The sequence below is a fragment of the Pinus tabuliformis genome, chromosome 6 (genome assembly GCF_031772625.1).
Source record: "Pinus tabuliformis cultivar Carrire ecotype Pingquan chromosome 6, CPIR1, whole genome shotgun sequence".
NCBI lineage: Eukaryota > Viridiplantae > Streptophyta > Pinopsida > Pinales > Pinaceae > Pinus > Pinus tabuliformis.
In genome coordinates, this window is record NC_142292.1 from 322,553,330 (window position 1) to 322,573,618 (window position 20,289).

The 20,289-nt window shown below is 37.9% G+C and overlaps 1 protein-coding gene across 1 annotated transcript; it reads right to left on the bottom strand.

Annotated features, from left to right (window-relative positions):
- Nucleotides 1-8,915: 8,915 nt before the first annotated feature.
- LOC149258596 (zinc finger CCCH domain-containing protein 56-like) lies at nucleotides 8,916-10,319 on the bottom strand. Its single transcript, XM_089372206.1, has 2 exons — nucleotides 9,741-10,319; nucleotides 8,916-9,632 (listed from the first exon to the last, which is right to left on the bottom strand). Exons 1-2 carry the CDS (start codon nucleotides 10,198-10,200, stop codon nucleotides 9,307-9,309), a joined length of 786 nt encoding a protein of 261 aa, XP_089228332.1. The 5' UTR covers nucleotides 10,201-10,319; the 3' UTR covers nucleotides 8,916-9,306.
- Between the last annotated feature and the right edge of the window lie 9,970 nt (nucleotides 10,320-20,289).

Sequence of the window (20,289 nt, forward strand, 5' to 3'; positions counted from 1 at the left end):
TCTATTTGATCTTGCTCAAAATCGATTAAGATTCCGCAAGCCTTTTTGTAGAAGTAGATCAAGTATTTTGCTTTAGTATATTGTGTTATCTGGTGATCTACAGTGGGAAATTCTACAGCCTTCACTTTCCTACCAGTTTCTTTCTTAACAAGTGCTTTAAATTCACAAAATTTGGAGAAAGTATGGTCTTTCTTCTACATGAATAAAATCTAGCACTTACGTGAGAAATCATCTACAAATATAACATCATACCTATGCTTGGCCATGGAGGTTGTCGAGAAAGGTCCACACACATCTAAGTGAACTCTTTCAAGTATTGCTTACGCTCTATTTTCTTTATCATGATAGGTGGATTTGGTGTACTTCCCCAATGTACACCCTTTGCATGTATCTTGCTGCTCTAGTGCACACTTGAGAAGTCCTGTAGAAATATGTTGCATGATCTTCAAAGATCCATGGTGCAAATGGCCAAGTCTCCTATGCTATAATTCATTGATGTCTTGACTCTACACCTTCTCTGCTTTTATGCTCAAGGCATCACATCATAGCTAAATCAAGACATACATGACATGTTTTAATGTGAGAGGAGAACCAAACTCCCTCTGAAAAGTAATTGTACCGATATCAATTGCGTTATACCTTCCATCATCTCCCATCTCAATGTGCATCTAGAGGTCCTTCTCCTCCAAGTCATTGAAAAATTCTTTGTTTCCCATCATATGGAATGAGGCTCCACTATCCAGATACCACACACTATCCATCACCGATGTCACCATGCATGTAATGAGTGTGAAATCCAACTCGAATTGTGAAGTTAGAGCTTCACCTGCCACTACTCCTGAGGGATTTTTGTTGTCCTTATTGTGCATACACTTCATGGCATGGTGTCACAGCTCATGACAATGAAAAAATGTAATCTTTGACAAGTCTTTCTTCTTGCCCGCCTAGCCAGAATATCCTTTGGATTGGGATTTATTCCCTTTCCCTTTCTTTTCCTTTACAACCAAGGCACAGTTCTCCTCATCCTCAACCTTGGATGAAGTTCCATCTCTGTTGCTCTACCTGATCTCTACCTGCACTAGATTGGACCATAACCGCTCTCGGCTCAGTAGTTTATCTCTACAATTCACAGAATCCTGATAACTGTGCCAACTCTTGGGAAGACCCAACAAAGCTAGAGCTACCATATCTTCTTCTGGAATAGTAATGCCAACCCTTCCAATTTCATCATGACACTGTGTGAATTTTATTAGGTACTTCGAAATTGATTTAGCCTGAATCTGCGTCTTGATGCTACGAAGATTGTCCTTCAGTGCCAGCTTCTTGTGGTCATGTTGTTCTCAAACAAGTCAGTCATTGTTTTCCACATCATGAATGGAGTTTCTTTCCTATGGAGATTTGAGAGAGTACAATCTTGAACTCCGTCCAATATAATCCTCCTCTCTTTAGCTACATTCGTCTTCCATTGAGCGAGATCCTAGGCATCATTTGTTGGGGGTTTAACTACATCTATCTTGATGTAATCTAGTAGCCCTTTATCATCTAATACCGCCTCCCTATGGATCTTCCATGCCACAAAATTTGTTGTTCCTTCCAAAGCATACTTGAGCATGAATCCGGTAGAAGTCATCTTCTCAGTCTTGGAGAAAACCTGCAACATTGATCTTGTAATTCGAACCTTCTACACAAACTTCGAATTATCTTCTCTTCTATAGTGATTCTAGCTCTGATACCATGTAGAAATTCCTTGTAGATTCAAATTGCTTATGTAATTCGCTGAAACAAAAGACTTGAATCTACTCTTCTAATCAACGGGGACAATTAATCGATCGAGAAATCACAACATAAACATGAGACAATATTCAATCAGATATGCTCAGAGATTTATCTAAGGGGAAATTTGTTGCTCAAAACCCCTTCCTATCTGTATATGTATTGCATTAAAACAATATCTAGACAAATATAATCTATCTCACTACCTCGCAAGCTAACTCTGGACAATACTTAGTCAATTTTGTTCCCTGACAAGCTCTTATTTCCTTGCGTTTTTTCTCAAGGAATTAGGCCCCTATTAATTATACAACTCAAAAAATTATACAACTAATAGTACATTTCCCTTGAACTCCAATCTCAACTAGGTAACTCAAATTTCATGCATGCATGAGTTAGTTATGGTTGATTTATCAGTTAATTGGTTGAACACTAAAGTTGCACCCCACTGCTAGACCTTCTACTAGTTCCTCCAACAGTTGGAACTAGTTTAACTGGCTTTAACTCGGTTTAACTAAATTAAACTATTACAATTCAGATTAAACTCAACCTAGGCTCCTAAGATTTAGGAACCACTTTACATGACTCAAGTTAGGCCCTCAACTCGAATTAACTAAGCCAACTAAGTGAACTTGACTTAGTTAACTCATTCTTGTTGTCTTGTGATGTAGAATTACAATTTTCTACTACTTTAATTCAAGGGAAAATTAAATCAGGGGTTCCTTTTTGCCATTTTCAACAATTAATGTAATCCTTCTTTCTCGTACGAAATCAAGATTTTTTTTCCGCAGCAATGACTTTTAATTTCAACACAAATATTTATATTTTCTAATGGATTCAATACTACATATTTCAAGTTTTACAATAAAATCCATATGGGCACAAGGAACATAATAATAATTTGGTTTGTTAATTACAATCTTAATGTGCATTTTCTTGACAAAGTTTCATTATGATCTTTATTGTTAATATCAGGGATCGTGTCCACCACATTTGAAAAATAAAGAGAAAGTACTTGGGATTTCTACTCTTTATTGATGTTATAGGAATGTTTAAAGTATATGTCAAAAAACTATTGTCTAAAAACATCATCAACAATAGTACATTTATTTGCAACTATTTAGTTATCTTTTGTGGATGACCATTTTAGTCGGATGAGTTATTATGTTTATAGATCAATTTTTCAACTAGCTTAGTTTGTTGGATACAACATACATTGAATTTTAGAATATGTAGTTGGTTATTAAAAGTAGATGTATTCTCTGGATAGCATAGACCAACATACTTTTGCAAATGAGTTATTGTATAGTTCTCCATTGGCTACCTCTACACTAGCTTCTAGATGCGAATTATTTGTTCGTAGATATATTTTAGTATAATTCTATTAGTTGATAATATAGTTGACCCTTTACAATGACACATGGCAAATTTTTCAACCTTGCTTCAATTCAGTTCAACTTGAAAGAACAATAATCTCATCTTGCATCATCAAGCCCATGACACTAAACTACTTCAATTTAGTTCATTCATACTTCGACAATTGCTTTCATTATAGTGCCAAAGAGTGTTGATCCCATTATGATTCGATATGTGGCATGTGTTTAGAGTAACAGTGTTAAGCATGATATGAACTTTGGCAAAAACTCTTAAAACTCTAATTTATGCTTGTGTTTAGCTAGATTTCAATGTATTGGGTTAGCATGCAACCCAATGTATGAACTATATATTATAGAAAATCAATTGAAAATCAAAACCCCTTCCTATCTGTATATGTATTGCATTAGAACAATATCTACACAAGTATAATCTATCTCACTGCCTCGCAAGCTAACTCTGGACAATACTTAGTCAATTTTGTTGCCTGACAAGCTCTTATTTCCGTGCATTTTTTCTCAAGGAATTAGGCCCCTATTAATTAGGTAAATCCCCATCTTGAATTGTGAAATCCCTATACTCCCTTCTTTGACTGCATGCACCACCTGTACAACTCAAAAAATTATACAACTAATAGCACATTTCCCTTGAACTCCAATCTCAACTAAGTAACTCAAATTTCATGCATGCATGAATTAGTTATGGTTGATTTATCAATTAACTGGTTGAACACTAAAGTTGCACCCCACTGCTAGACCTCCTACTAGTTCCTCCAACAATTGGAACTAGTTTAACTGACTTTGACTCGACTTAACTAAATTAAACTCAACTTAGGATCCTAAAATTTAGGAACCACTTTAGGCCCTCAACTCGAATTAACTAAGCCAACTAAGTGAAATTAACTTAGTTAACTCATTCTTGTTGTTTTGTGATGTGGAATTACAATTTTCTCTTAATTTAATTCAAGGGAAAATTAAATTAGAGATTTCTTGTTGCCATTTTCAACAATTAATGTAATCCTTCTTTCTCGTACGAAATCAAGATTTTTTATTTGCAGCAATGACTTTTAATTTCTACACTAATATTTATATTTTCTAATGGATTTAGTACTACATATTTCAAGTTTTACAATAAAATCCATATGGGCACAAAGAACATAATAATAATTTGGTTTATTAATTACAATCTTAATGTACATTTTCTTGACAAAGTTTCATTATGCTCTTTATTCTTAACATCAAGCATCGTGTCCACCACATTTGAAAAATAAAGAGAAAGTACTTGGGATTTCTTAGTCTTTATGGATGTTATAGGAATTTTTAAAGTTGATAATATAGTTGACCCTTTACAATGAGACATGACAACTTTTTCAACCTTGCTTCAATTCAATTCAACTTGAAAGAATAATACTCTCATTTTGCATCATCAAGCCCATGACACTAAACTACTTCAATTTAGTTCATTCATACTTTGACAATTGCTTTCATTATAGTGCCAAAGACTGTTGATCCCATTATGCTTCGATATGTGGCATGTGTTTAGAGTAACAGTGTTGAGCATGATATGCACTTTGGCAAAAACTCTTAAACCTCTAATTTATGCTTGTGTTTAACTAGATTTCAATGTATTGGGTTAGCATGCAACCCAATGTATGAACTATATATTATATAATATCAATTGATTATTAGAAGTGTGTGTACTAATGGGTCTTCTTGTGGAGCCAAGTATCCTTTAGCTTGGTTTTGTTTGTAGTTCATACTATCTCTTTTTATGAAAATATAAATCTAAATAAGGGCCTCTGTAATATTGTATCCTAGATTACAAGATATTTACTGGTAGTCACTATGAGTGACATTTTTGTTAGAAAAGAGCAATAGCTCTTTGATGTTTTATTATAACATAAAGGTCTAAATGTGATTAAGTTATCTAAGAATCATATGCTAGAAGTTGTCATTACTTGGGATGTTTTGTGTGTTCAATATAACACTAAAGATATAATAAATAACACAAGATATGTGCAAAATATAAGTTCTCATTTTGCTAATAAATATTTACAAAATAGTGAAAGACGCTAAGAGAGCAAAGAAAAGCAAGTGCCCACCCACAAGCCTATAATACAATGTGATGGGGGTAAGGTTTCTACCACCAAATTTTTTAAAGGGTAGAAGGTCAATGAAAGGAATCATAAGCATGCCAAGTCATAGCTCCAATCCATGAAAATCATAAGCACCATGCCATAGGTAGGCGACGAAAGGAATTCAATACTTAAGAAAACACAATAGGAGGTACATACAGGTGTTGGACACATAATTCTTTGGCATAAATTCCCTCAAGTCGTGCCATATAAGAAAATTTATTCATTCGAAAATCACAATACAAAAATTCAAATGTATTATTTAAAGAAGAGCAAGGAATCCTCATTAAGTACAAATACCTACCAAAACATAATCAACTTTTAAGCTAACACAAGTGAGGATCGACCAACAAGGTGGCCCAAAGGTGAGGTTGAGGTTGTTATGTACACAATGGGATATAAGCAAATTATAGAACTCATCTAAATGCACCATCACAACCATAAAAAGCCATATACGCAATATGCGTCAATTCAAAGAGGAGAATAATAATACACACAAAATAATGAGTTTATAAAGGTATAGGTCTTAGGTGGGCTTTAGGTCCTATATGTGGTCTAATGTTGTCCATGTAACCTTGTTGAAAGTAGATTTGGTGACTAATTTTGATTTGGTTAATAAATGTCCAAGTGTATGTCAACATGTCTACTTGGATGTAACCTCGAAAATTTATCATAAATTTTTCATTAGTTCAAGTCAACTTGTTTGCATGGCAACAACCTCCAACAATGATGATATACTTAATGATTAAGAATTTGATGTTGTAAATGATAATGGATATGGTGGTAATTAAGTGTAAGAGATGGTTGTCCCTTGGAAGCCCATTAATGAGAAGACTATAGATTGTGCTTAAGATTGTCCTATTTATAAGTCAACAATTGATGAAGTTGGGGTTGAATAGCGTTGTATTTAGTTATTTCATGAACTTATGGACATTAAAGCATGCTAATCTTATAAGTTGGATTATGAAGCTCAACTCCTTTTATGTGTGGAGTAAGCATTGCATTGAATTTCTACAAGAAGGTCATCATTTAATGGAGTATCCATTAAGTTTACCCATCATTATTCTAAAAATAAGATATCCAATTTTGAAGTCTAGTAATTCCAAAAATAGGTCATCTAAAGTAATTATTTTCTTCCACAAAAGTCTAAGAGGTTTTCCCTTGAAGGACTATTATAAAGTAAGGTGAGACATGAAAATTTGGTTAATGATCAAAGAGAATTTAAAATTAATTAGAGGATTCCAAAGCAAAGTATTAGAGGGTTGATTAAAGGAGGAAGAGGGTTCACCATGCTAGCCAAACATGGTGGGGGATTGTAAATGTGCAACAAAGTAATTAGCCAAAGACCAAACACAATGTATCCCATGCTAAAGGGAGCATACTTCATAACTAAAAGAACAAATTGTCACGTAGCAATTAAAGGCATTAAATTGAGTAGTTAAAGGTTATTAAACAATGTCATTACTTGTATGGTCTGCTTTGGCAAGAAACATATTGACTTATGTATCTACCTCCATAGATTCATCTTAACTATGAATCTACCTAGTGCGAATAGGGATCAAATCTATCAAGATGCAAACCTCCTTTTGAGTGCAAAACTTGAGCAAGACGTGGAGGCAAAGGGCGAGGGCGACCACCCCTCCCTCCTTAACATTGCCAAGAGGAGGAGTTCTTCAATCAAGACATTCCACCCCACATTCATCATCTAGATGTAGCAACGGAAGCAAAGGAGCATCAACGTTTCGGAGATGGACACTAGGCAATGAGAAATCTACAATGCACTATGCCATTTACAATGTAAATCTTGGGTCTCATTAAGGCCTAGGCAAATGAAGAAGTCCTTCAAAGAAAGACCAATTATAGTGGAATGACTAGTGTTAGACCTACTCCATGTTTCTCTTGAGAGCTTGTATCATGTTTGTAGTCACCCAAAGACAATTAGCATAAAATTTCCTTCTACCAATCACAAATTGTGGTCAATGTTTCATCAATGTTAAAGACAAAACTATTCAAAGGTCATCTAAAAAAGATTATCTCAAAATAATTACAAAGGAATCAACAATTAATTATTATAACAATACTAATTCCAAATCAAACTTGTGAAAGGAAGAAAAACCAACAACGAAATCAAACCATCAAATCCATTTTGCTAAGGATGTAAAAAAGAGGATTAGATGAAATAAAAACATGTACCATATGATTCATCAAGTCCCAATGTCATGAAAGGGTATTCAACAAACACTTAAAAGGTGTATTAGGATGGTTTTAGATTAGAAAAGCTTGATCGAAAAAGATTTTATCCAAAAAACACTAAACTAGTGTAAGGTGTACTAGGATGGTTTTAGATTAGAAAAGCTTGATCGAACAAGATTTTATCCAAAAAACACTAAACTAGGGTTTTTCAATATTTTCTTGCATCATCGCGAAAAGAAACTTAGATTTTTTTCCATTTTCTTCTTTATCCTCGTCATCTTGAAAATGAAAAGGGCTTCAATTTGGACTTATTTTTCCATCTTAGAGATATGGAAATGTTTGTGGAAGCATTTCAAAAAGTAAAGCTTAGCATTTGTCTCAACAAAACCAATATACTTTATGTAGCAACAACAACACGTTCATCCGAGCAATGGTTTTGTCCATGAGCAATGGCGTCAAAGTGTGAGTTTGTTGAGGGGCACGTGCAAAGTGGTGATTGCTAAGGTTAGAAAAGTTATGTTTCAAACAAATAGGTGCAATATGGATACATATCGTCATGGAAATAACTTATAATTCTAAAAATAAAATTATTTTAATGTAATATTTCTTTTCCATTCATGAAAAGATTATATTTTTAAAATAAGTTATTTTTATCACATACAATAACACAGAACTAACATAGCAGAATTTGGTTGTATTTATTCCAATAACGGACAGTCTCAATGCAAAAGTATTAGGCAGATTTCTCCTTTTACTAACTTGACTGTGTGGGATCTTTGATTTGCACCATTTGATGTGTATTTCACACATAATGAGTACCGGAATAGTAAGTACTAATAGCAGTAACAGGCGTGTTTCTTTTAGTTAAAACAGGCGTGTTTCTGTCCTTTAAAATTCGATTGTGGGAAACTCGTACCAAAGTAGAAAAGACCAGCTAAAATAGTAAATATATATACAGTTTTCATTAAATTATAATTATCCTTTATAAATTGAAAATTTCCCTTCGTGGTCTCTTGCAAATGATTTTGATGAATTGAAATAACACATCTAGATATTTAATCTCAAGGTATGAGTAAAAAAAACCCTTCACAGAAGACATTTTTCCATTGGAAACTTCAAGGTATGAGTACAAAACCCTTCACAGAACACAGAAGACATTTTTCCATTGGAAACTTTACCTCTCAACCTGTTGAAGTCATCCAGATCAACCATGGTAACTATAGTCTATATTCAGGATTTTGATCATATATTGTTAAGTTGGTCTGTGTTATTAAGTTGCAAATCTCTCACTTCTAATATCTAGTTCTGTATAATTGGTATAAGTGGAACTTTAAAACAGAATTTAGGTTGCAGATAAGCATGAATTCTTCACTTCTAATATCTAGTTCTGTATAATTGATATAAGTGAAACTCTAATACAGAATTTAGGTTGCACATAAGCATGAATTCTTCAGACCCTTTTTCCTTTTTATTTCACCATGTTTAAGTTTACCAGATAACAGTATCTGCCAAATGGAGACCATGTTGATAATCCATTTACATGTATTGAATATGAGATGAATTGCAAAAAATAGGGGTTAAAAAACCAAAAACTTGAAGCCTGATAATGCATTTACATGTATTGAATATGCGAAGAATTGGAAAAAATAGGGATAAAAAAGACCAAAAACTTGAAGCTGTACTGCTTCCCCGGAGTTGTAAAAAAATGACTGCAGGGGTGAAGACAGAGAAATCACCATTCTCTTCCATCGATCCTTTTCAAATACATCTTGGATATACATTCATTCATAACAATATACAAATTCAAGCAACCTTCACCTTGGTTCCCGCCATTCTCAATCTTCATCGATCCAATCACCATAGATTCTGCTAATTTTCGGAGGCCATTTCCATTTCGCTAAACCCTTCTTAGCTTGTTGCGCCTGACTTGGGGTGCTGTTGATTTCCATCGGCTTTTCAAAGGGCCCCACAGAAGCATTCTTGGCTCTGAAGTTATCCCCATTTTTGACAAAATCCACATTCTGGGTTTGGGGTTTCGGAGGACCCCCTCCCTGTTTAAATACAGATTGAGATTTCATGTTAGAAATGTTGTGTTTCCAATCCGATGTTGCAGAGTCTCCATTCTTTAAACCCTCGACGCTCTCCGCAAGTTTCCGAAGCTCTGTACAAACAAACCCCAGCTAGAAAGGTATAAAGATATCTACCATGGATTCTTTATTTCAACTTTCATGTAATTCATGAAAAAATAAGCTGAAAAGGGGAAGCTTACCGTGAGGATAACGGCAATTGTCTCCGTACGAGCAGGTGCCCGTTGCCTCCCACTGATAACAGACGAACGGCTTCTTATAAATCGGTCTCTGCGAAACCCCCTCGCTGCTGCCACTCGTTGTGGCGACATTTATCACGTCGCTATCCCTCGGCACTGAATCGTTTCCACGGAGTCTCTTCGAATTCCGAGTTCTATGAATTTCCTGCTCATCTTGGGCACCAATTCGCTGAAAATTTGGGAGAGGCTGCCTCAGTTCTTCTTTTCCGTGGGCGAATCTGCAGGATTTGAAATTGCACCTGCCTACCATGAACTTGAAGCAAATCTGAGTTTTATGGAAAACCCCAGGGCGTCTTTCTGCAGCAGAACCGCCATGGGCGATATCTGAACTCCTTTGGCCCTCGAATTCATGGTCCCTTCCCTCTGAATTCTCACAACTTCCTCGTTCTAGCTGGCGTTCCATTAACCTCTATGGCAAAACCCCGAGCCAAAATGCATGCAAAATGTTTGACAAAACCGCTCAGTGAAAAGGAAAAAGCAGTTCCCCGCCATGTAACTAAAATTTGTATCCGGTTTTATTTATATTATTTCCCCAAAAGCATGCCCAACGAGTAGAAGGCCGACTTTCCCGGATTTAATTGCAAGTGAGGGTCTTGCTCTTTCTAAAACGCTTACTTTTCATTACTTTTAATAACTCAATAGGGAGGTACATTGTAACCATTTGATGGTCAAAATACCCGTTAAATATATTGTTAATGACAAATGGTCCCAAAAAAATATAAATTATAAATGTATTTGAGAATCTTTTGTAAATTTTCTTAGATTTGATTAACGATATGAATTATAGATGGTCTAAAATACAAACTACAGTTTTTTTTGCCGATAAGATTGGGGTAACTTTTTTAACAAGTATTACTTATGGTTAAGAATAATAACTATAAATATTTTGGAAAATAGGAGTAAATTTGAAAACATCACCATGTTTCAAAGGAGTTACGTAAGCTTTTTTTAATGTAATTTTTATTTTAGTCATTTTTTGCCGATAAGATTGGGGTAACTTTTTTAACAAGTATTACCTATGGTTAAGAATAATAACTATAAATATTTTGGAAAATAGGAGTAAATTTGAAAACATCACCATGTTTCAAAGGAGTTACGGAAGCTTTTTTTAATGTAATTTTTATTTTAGTCATTTTTTTGCCGATAAGATTGGGGTAACTTTTTTAACAAGTATTACCTATGGTTAAGAATAATAACTATAAATATTTTGGAAAATAGGAGTAAATTTGAAAACATCACCATGTTTCAAAGGAGTTACGGAAGCTTTATTTAATGTAATTTTTATTTTAGTCATTTTCATGTTATTTAATGAATTTGATATTATAGCTATGTTTTTTGGGAAGAAAAATTACACGTTATCATATTAATAATAAGAAAATTAGTTACATAAGTTCAAATGAGCATGTAGTATCTTCATCATGTCTAGATCAAAAAAATAATATAGAAAAGTATCTTTGCTGGGAGATTTGACCCATCATTACATATCCATCAAATGCACGAAGACACTATCATCTAAACTACGCATACATCATAACACATATATCGTTCAGACAGAAACTAATACAAAACATTGCAGATTGTAGAAATTTTCTATTAAATAGATTGATCCTAAAAACCTATGACGTGAGAGCCAGAAATAACATATTGGAAAATCATACAAATGGAAACGACCCAACATCCCGCAACACACTATGACATAGAACGTTGTAGTGAATTATTCCCGGCATCAAAGTGAGGCCCTTTCTTGATAGGGCATCTGCATATGAGTTATTTTCCCTGAAAACATACTCAAAGGATATACTTTGAAAAGATGCCTTTAATATACCAATCTGGCACATCCATTTAGACGGAAGAGGAGGGACAAGGGAAGACCTACCATTGATTCAATCTATTATGACTTGTGGATCACCAAAATATGAATAGATTTGATGTTAAGCCTCTTTGCGCAATATAAGAGCCCCCACATTGCAACCACCTTTGTCGTTGTGTTCATCTCAATGCCACAGCTCCAATAAAAGTGATACTAGAGTGCCTGTGAGACCTTGACAAGAACACCACACTCACATTGCCCACATTGGTTAGCCCCATCAAAAAGACTAACCGAAAAAAGATGTATTTTGACCACCAACCAAGGATCTATGTGATTATTGGTGGCCACTCGCCAATTCCATTTGGACCCCCACCATTGTTTCTTTCAGTTTTTCAGTTTCCTTATTTGTAGCACAATTTACTATTTTTGGTAGTTTTTCGGGTCCTGAAATTTCGGAGTCGTTTTGAGGCCCTAAACGACGTTTTTTGGAAAACTGGGAGCAACATGGGTCCATGGATTGATGTTGCTCATCCCAAAGTTGTAGCCCTCGGATAAATTTTTCTAACAAGGTATTGTGCACGTCAAATGGAGATCGTATGCCACAGTTACGACCCCGGGTAGTTGATGTACCAATTTACCCAAAACAGGGCCCATAGTTTGGTGCTTCATCTCCTAGGGTTAGGCTTTTAGATGTTTAGGGTTTTCCATTGTTTCTCAACAATAAATAGGCCTTCGAGCCTCATTGTAAGACATTTTAGAGGCATGTAGCCGCCACATCTCTCCTCAGAGATAAGCTACCATCGCCCGAGCTAGTTTATTTCCATTTCTGTTTGTAAGCATATTTCAGTATTTTACATTAATGAAATGAAGCATTATTTCTGTTTTATCTCTGTATTTATGGTTATCTCCGTAATTTGTTGCATTCCTATTTAAATCTGGATAAGTGGTATCAGAGCGGTCTGCTCTTTCTTTGTTTTTCTTTACATGTCCCCAACGAGGTCGGGATATAAGGAGTTAGGGCTTGAACTGGTTGCATCTTTGCAAGACTAGCGTCGCAAATCCTAACGGCCTCCCATGGTGAATGAAAATAAAGACGAGGGGGCAAGAGATCCTATCAAAATATTGCTCGAAGAGGCCCTCGAGCAACAAAGGAACGCGATGATGGACAACTTTGTCCAGATCTTTCAGCGGCTACCCAGGGGTGACACATCTACTTCCACCAGCTACTTTGGAAGCGCCACACTCTTTAAGGTACAAGTTAACTTTGACATTCCCATATTTGAGGGTCAAATAGATGCAGACGCTGTAGATAAATGGTTAAATCTGCTAGAAGGGTATTTTTCTATTCATGATTTTTCCAGCTGGGAAAAGATTACTTTCGCTCTTCTCAAAGCGCCTCCCACGTTAAGTACTGGTGGGAAACCTACTGCGAGCAGAAGGATGAAAGTACGACCTCACTGTTTTTAGCCGCACCCACGTGGAATTCATTCCGGAATGCCATCAAGGAGCAGTACTACCCTGTCAAAAGCTATGAGGATAAATACATAAAGTGGACCGCGTTGTGGCAGGGAAGGGACCAAGACATGCCAGAGTTTACCAATATTTTTCATACCCTTTGCAACAAAGTTGGGTATTAAGGATTCTGAGCTGCATTTGGTACTCAAATACCATGGATGCCTACACAGATACATCCAGGATGAGATGGAGTTCCTGGACATCTCCTCGCTCAGCACGGCGTACCGAAACACTGTTAAGATCGAGCAGAAGTTTAAACAGAAGAAGCGAGACTTTGGATCTGCGAATCTGAAGCAAGGGAAAGACACCCCAAAACTGCTAAACAAAGGACAAAGCCAAGGCTGGGTGGCCCAGGACAACCCGCCAAAGCCGCAAGCAAAGAACGACACTATGAAGCCGAAGAAGGACATGGGAAAGTGGTGTGAGTTCCATAAGAGCTCCACTCACAACACAAGTGAGTGTCCAGCCAAGCATTCATTGGTGACTGAGCTAAAGTCTTCGAAATCATATGCATGTTCAGACTCTGAGTCAAAACCCGATAAGGGGAATGACAAAGGGAAGCAGATTATCGATGCGAAGCCCAACACCACCGTTGCCACCACGAAGATCCAGAAGGAGGAACCCAAAGATCCAGAGGAGGAGGAGCACCTCTTCCACTCCCAGATGTAGGTAAAGGGCTCCCTGCTATAGTTCAGTGTCGACAATGGGAGCCAAAATAACCTCATTTCAACAGAGGTCGTGAAGCGGTTGGGCTTACCAACCATAACACATCCACAACCGTACACCATCGATGGCTTCACCAAGGACGGGATCTTCACGTGAGCCAGCAATGTCGCCTTCCATATAACATCAAGCCCTTCACGAATGAGGTATTGTGTGACGTTGCTCCCCTTGATGTTTGTGATGTATTAATAGGCCAACCATACTTGTGGAAGCGACATGTTGTATATGAGTCAAGGCCTCGTGTTGTTATTATTACTTTGGGAAATAAGTTGTACATGATACCGGAAATAGCATCGCCTACTGCCATATCTTTGGTTACTGCAAAACAATGCAGTGAGCTCATTTCCAAAACTAGGAAATTTGTTTACTTGATGATACGCCCTCAAGGAAAGAAGAAGACGGTGGCCACGACCTCCAGACAGGGCCCCTTCGCACGGCAACTACAGATGGAAAAGGTCGTGGAGGAGTACGAGGACATCTTCACCTCCCCCGCAGGGGTTCCTCTGCACTGTCAGGTCAAGCGCTCCATCGATCTGACCCCAGGTGCGTCGCTGCCCAATGGACCAATCTATCAGTGTTCCATTCTGGAGAATGATGAAATCAAGAGGCAGATTCATTAGCTGCTACAGAAAGGTCACATCCGACCTAGTTCATTGCCCTGTGGGAACCCGATCGTGTTGGTACAGAAGAAGGATGGGACTTGGAGACTCTATATTGACTATCGAGTGTTGAACAAGATCATTGTCCGGTATAGGTACCCGATCCCACGGATTGATGACCTTATGGACCAACTAAAGGGGGCAAAATATTTCAGCAAGATCGATTTGAAGTCAGATATCACCAAGTACCAATTGAACCCTCTGATGTGTGGAACACTGCCTTCAAAGCCAAGGAGGGCCTTTTCAAATGGTTGGTTATGCCTTTCAAGTTGACGAATGCTCCTACAACCTTCATGAGGCTAATGGATGACATCTTGCGGCCATTCACCAACTCATTTGTAGTGTTATACTTGGATGACATCCTGATCTTCAGCCAGAGTTGGGAAGAGCACCTCCACCACATCCGACAGGTTCTCCAAACACTGCGGCAACATAAGTTATGTGCCAATTTGGAGAAATGCACTTTTGGCATGACCCAAGTTCAATATCTAGGATACATTATTGATGAACAGGGGGTGCATGTGGATCCAGCCAAGATCCAATTCATTCGGGATTGGCCATCTCCAACCACTCTGACAGAGCTCTGCAGCTTTCTGGGTCTTGCCAACTTCTACCGCAGGTTCGTGTTGGGATTTTCTCATATCACTTGGCCCTTAAGTCAAGTCACCAAGGGAGGAGCGAAAGAAAAATTCTTTTGGTTTGAATCTCAACAGAAGGCATTCACATAGTTGAAACATCGCCTCTGCTCGGCACCAGTGCTCGCATTACTAGACTTGCAACAACCATTTGAGATCGAGATAGATGCCTCTGACTATGCTATTGGGGCAGTCCTTACTCAACACGGGCATCTAGTGGCATATCACAGTGAGACACTTTCAAACACAGTTCGGAAGTATCCCACTTATGACAAAGAGATGTATTCCATTATGCAAGCCTGCCGACAATGGAAGCATTACATTTTGGGGAAGGAAACGGTCATCCACATAGACCACCGGCCCCTGCAGTTCATACAGATGCAAGGGAAGTTGCAGAATGATCACCATAAGAAGTGGTCCACATACCTACAATAGTTCCATTTGAATATCAAGTATAAGAAGGGCAGCACCAATAATGTTGCAGATTGCCTCAGTCGACCACCGATCATGGTGTTAACCACCGTGCTCAACTCTTGTGGGCACAAGACTTTTGATTGGCCACTTCTCTATAAAAGCGACCTAGAATTCGGCCACACATACCAGACACTCTTGGAGGGTCAACATGTTCTAGAAATTCACCTCCAGGATGCCCTGTTATGCCACCTGGGTCACCTTTGTGTTACTTCAAGTGAGCGTGCCAAGATGATTTGGGAAGCACACTACAGTCGAGCTGCTGGGCATTTCAGGGTTAAGAAAACAGTGGCAGTAGTACAAAAGTATTTCTATTGGCCGAATCTTCGATAGGATGTCGGGAAGTACATCAAATCCTGCACTGCCTGCGCGATTGCCAAACCAATGATCAAGAAGCAAGGCCTCTATACTCCGTTGCATACCCTATTCGACCTTGGGAATCCATCTCCATGGATTACATGTTGGGCCTTCCTTCTACTAAGCATGAAAGCGACTGTGTTTTTGTGGTCCTCGACAGGTTCTCAAATATGGCCATTATGGCAGCCTACAAGAAGAATATCACAGCAGAAGCCACTGTTAAACTCTTCTTTGAACGAGTGTGGGTACACTTTGGGATCCCATAGTGTATCATCTCAGATCGTGACATCAAGTTCCTTAGTACATTTTGGTCCAGTCTCTAGTCGATGTTGGACACCAAACTCACTAAGTCCACAGCCTTCCATCCCCAAACTGATGGCCAGACAAAGGTTGTCAACAGGATGATCGTACACATTCTGTGCATGTACAACTCAAAGCATCCACGCACATGGGATGAGAGCCTCCCCAATGTTCATCACAGCTATAACCAAGCTCTCCACAACTCGACTAGCCACAACCCTTTTCAGGTGGGCTTGGGATTCCAGCCACTATGTCCCATTGATGTGGCCATGCCATTTGCAGCTACTCAGGCAGATTAGGCTCATTTCCAGTTTAAAACAGATAAGGCAAACAACTTCATTGAGCACATCCAACATATCCGCCAACAGGTCCATGACATTCTGGAGAAATGAAATGCCAAGTACAAGCAGTGACATGATCAACATCGGGTGCCACACAAGTTTTAGGTGGGCAACAAAGTCTAGTTGCATTTGCAGAAGGAACGCCTTACTAGAGCCTATCGGAAACTCAGACCACTCTGATATGGTCCTTACACCATTACCAAGGTTGTGGGAGACAATGCATTTGAGCTCAGCGTTCCCCCATTCCTTGGTCTGGACCTAGTGTTCAATGTGGACCGCCTTCAGCCATACTTTCCACCATTACTAGACACATCCAACATTGCAGAACAACTCACACCAACAGAGTTAAATATATATTGCATGGAACAAGCTGCAACTGATTAGATCATGGACACGCAGATCAAGCACACTCGCCAGCAAAAGATCCAACTGTATCGAGTTGTCAAAGCAGGCCAACTCCTTCACCAGGGTAAGTGGCTCACCAGGGACCAAGTTCAGCAGAAATTTCCTCATCTCATGGAGGAACTCAACGCAATGGGGACCATTGCTTCCTAGGGGGGAGGAATGATCTAGGTGGATATTGGTGACCACCCACCAATTCCACTTGGACCCCCACCATTGTTTCTTTTAGTTTTTTAGTTTCCTTATTTGTAGCACAATTTACTATTTTTGGCAGTTTTTTGGGTCCTGAACTTCCGGAGCAACATGGGTTGATGAACCAATGTTGCTCATCCCAAAGTTGTAGCCCTTGGATAGATCTTTCTAATGAGGTACTGTGTGCATCAAACGAAGATCGTATGCCAAAGTTATGACCCTAGGAAGTTGATGTACCAATTTACCCAAAATGGGGCCCATAGTTTGGCGCTTCATCTCCTAGGGTTAGGGTTTTCCATTGTTTCTCAACAATAAATAGGCTTTCAAGCCTTATTGTAAGACAGTTCAGAGGCATGTAGCCACAACATCTCTCCTCAGAGATAAGCTACCATCGCCCAAGCTAGTTTATTTCCATTTTTGTTTGTAAGCATATTTCAGTATTTTACATTAATGAAATGAAGTATTATTTCTATTGTATCTCTATATTTATGGTTATCTCTGTAATTTGTTGTGTTCCTATTTAAATCTAGATCACTATGTGGCTTTTGCTTGCAAATTTTCCATCCATATTCTCTATATAGAGTACAAATCTTATTGCTAATATGAACAATGTCAAAAGTATATTCCTAAAAAATCAAATCATTTATACCCCTCCATATGCCCTGAATAATAAAAAGAGGAAGAGTTTGATGCTCTCTACAGTGAAGCATCCACCATTTGAAACACTCCTCTACAAATATAAAATGCCATCGCGCTTTTAAATTTAAAACAAGAAAAACTTGGATCCACATGGAAATGGCAAAGGGACATTGAATGAAAAGATGGAGCACATTTTCAATAGCAGCCTTACAAAAATAACACCTCCTAAAACCTTCAAAACCTCTTTTACACATGCTTTCCCAAGTGAGGATCTTGTTTTTCCATACAAGCCATCCAAGAATTTTGATCTTTAAGGGCATACTTCGAGACCAAACGTTCCTAAACCAAGATAATTCCTCTTGCACTTGTAGTGAGAGTAATATGACTGTATATTTATGAGACCAATAATTGTCCCTAATAAAGGACACCATTCCACCTAAGATTATCATCACCATCACTAGGAGTAATCCCCATCATTTGTAATCATGATATGTAACACTCCCATATTGCAGCATTTGCACCATATAGGCCCACCACCTCGATATAATCTTCTCGGATCTGAGATAAGAAAAAAGGCCCTTGTCATGTAATAATTTGGTAACCACGTCAGACAATATGTGATCTCCTTGCATGCCATGGTTGGGATCAATCCCCAGTAAAACCATTGAGCCATTTCCAATCTCCTAACAAAGATTTCTAAATAAGATTTTCAAATAGCCACTATTTTGTCTTCATAAAACCATTCCAAATGTATGAAACATTTCCATTGGGAAAATCTCCAAACCTGAACCGTTCCAAAAGAGATAATTTTCATATATTTTTGTTATGAAACCAGCTCAAGAAAGGATAGAAAAGAAAGATCAACGCCTTAGAATTCAGCCTCTTCGAGGGGGCAACCTCCTTTACATTACATAAATGAACAATTCTTGGATGATACAAATGACAAAACCTCCTTTCTATATATAGGAGTCTAAGGAGTCACAATATAATCCAGCCGACCTAAAAATAATAATATAAAGCCACAAAAATAATAATAGAGGGATTCTATGGGGCACAGAAATAACAATATGTGGGTAATAGGGGCACAACAATATAAATAAGGGGTATAACTACAATAGTAATGGGGTAATCACTAGTATTATAAGGACCCAACATGCCCCTCTCCTTCAAAAAAGTGTTGTCCTCAACGCTTGAGCAGTTCTGGATACTTCTGCATAAAATTCTCATCCTCCCATGTGGAATCTTCAGCGGATAAGTTCTTCCACTTGATAAGATACTCTGAAATTGATCGATTTCGTAGCTGTCGAGTTCTTGTTTCTGTGACTGCTTCCGGTTCCAATATAATTTTTCCTTCCTCGTCAAGTTCTGGCAATATTGTTTGAACTGGGAGCTTGTCGCCTATAACCTTCTTTAAACATGAAACATGGAAAACTGGGTGCAATCGAGAAGCTGCAGGAAGCTCCAATTTGTATGCCATAGTACCAATCTTTTCCAACACCTTGTACGGACCATAATACTTTGGTGATAATTTATTATCCTTCTTAGCTTGCTTTAGGGACATTTGCTTATATGGTTGTAGCCGTAGGAATACCCAATCACCTACATCAAAACTTCTTTCACTGCGATGTTGATCTGCCTGTTGTTTCATTCTATTTTGTGCCAACACGAGGTTATCCTTTAAGAGTTGGAGGACTTGTTGTTGATGTTCGATGTGATGTTCCACTGCCTGAACCTTAGAATTTTCTCTTAAATATGATGTGATTGATGGTGGTTGGTACCCATAAAGTGCCATAAATGGGGTCATTTTTGTTGCTGTATGGAAGGAAGTGTTATACCACCATTCAGCCAGAGGCAACCATTTGACCCATTGTGTCTGTTTATCATATACAAAGCAACGAAGATATCCTTCCAAACATTTGTTTACTATCTCAGTTTGCCCATCAGATTGAGGATGATAAGATGAGCTATGAGCTAACTGAGTACCAAGACAAGAAAATAATTATGTCCAAAAAATTCCAGTGAAAATGGGATCTCTGTCACTTACAATAATCTTTGGGTTTCCATGTAGCTTTTGAACTGTTTCCATAAATGCAGTAGAAACTGTACTGGCTTTAAATGGATGTGATAATGCACAAAAGTGTGCATACTTGGTAAGTCTGTCAACTACCACCATGATGACACTCTTTCCCTCAGACTTGGGTAAACCTGTGATAAAATCCATTGAAACCTCCTCCCAACGTTGGCTTGGAATGGATAAAGGTTGTAATAGACCCGGTGTCTTAATTGTTTCAACTTTATTTTGTTGGAAAACCAAACATTCCGCCACAAACTTTTGAATATCTGATTTAAGGCCATCCCAAAAAAATTCCTTCTTAACCCTGTGGTAAGTTTTTAAAAATCCTGAGTGCCCTCCTAAGGGAGAAGTGTGCAATTCCATAAGAATCTTTT

Bases quoted from the DNA above. Each gene is read 5' to 3' on its own strand.
- LOC149258596 (XM_089372206.1), bottom strand. From the start codon at position 10,200: ATGGAACGCCAGCTAGAACGAGGAAGTTGTGAGAATTCAGAGGGAAGG. The intron at 9,633-9,740 runs GTAAGCTTCCCC...TTGTTTGTACAG, and splicing joins CAATTGCCGTTATCCTCACG to AGCTTCGGAAACTTGCGGAG.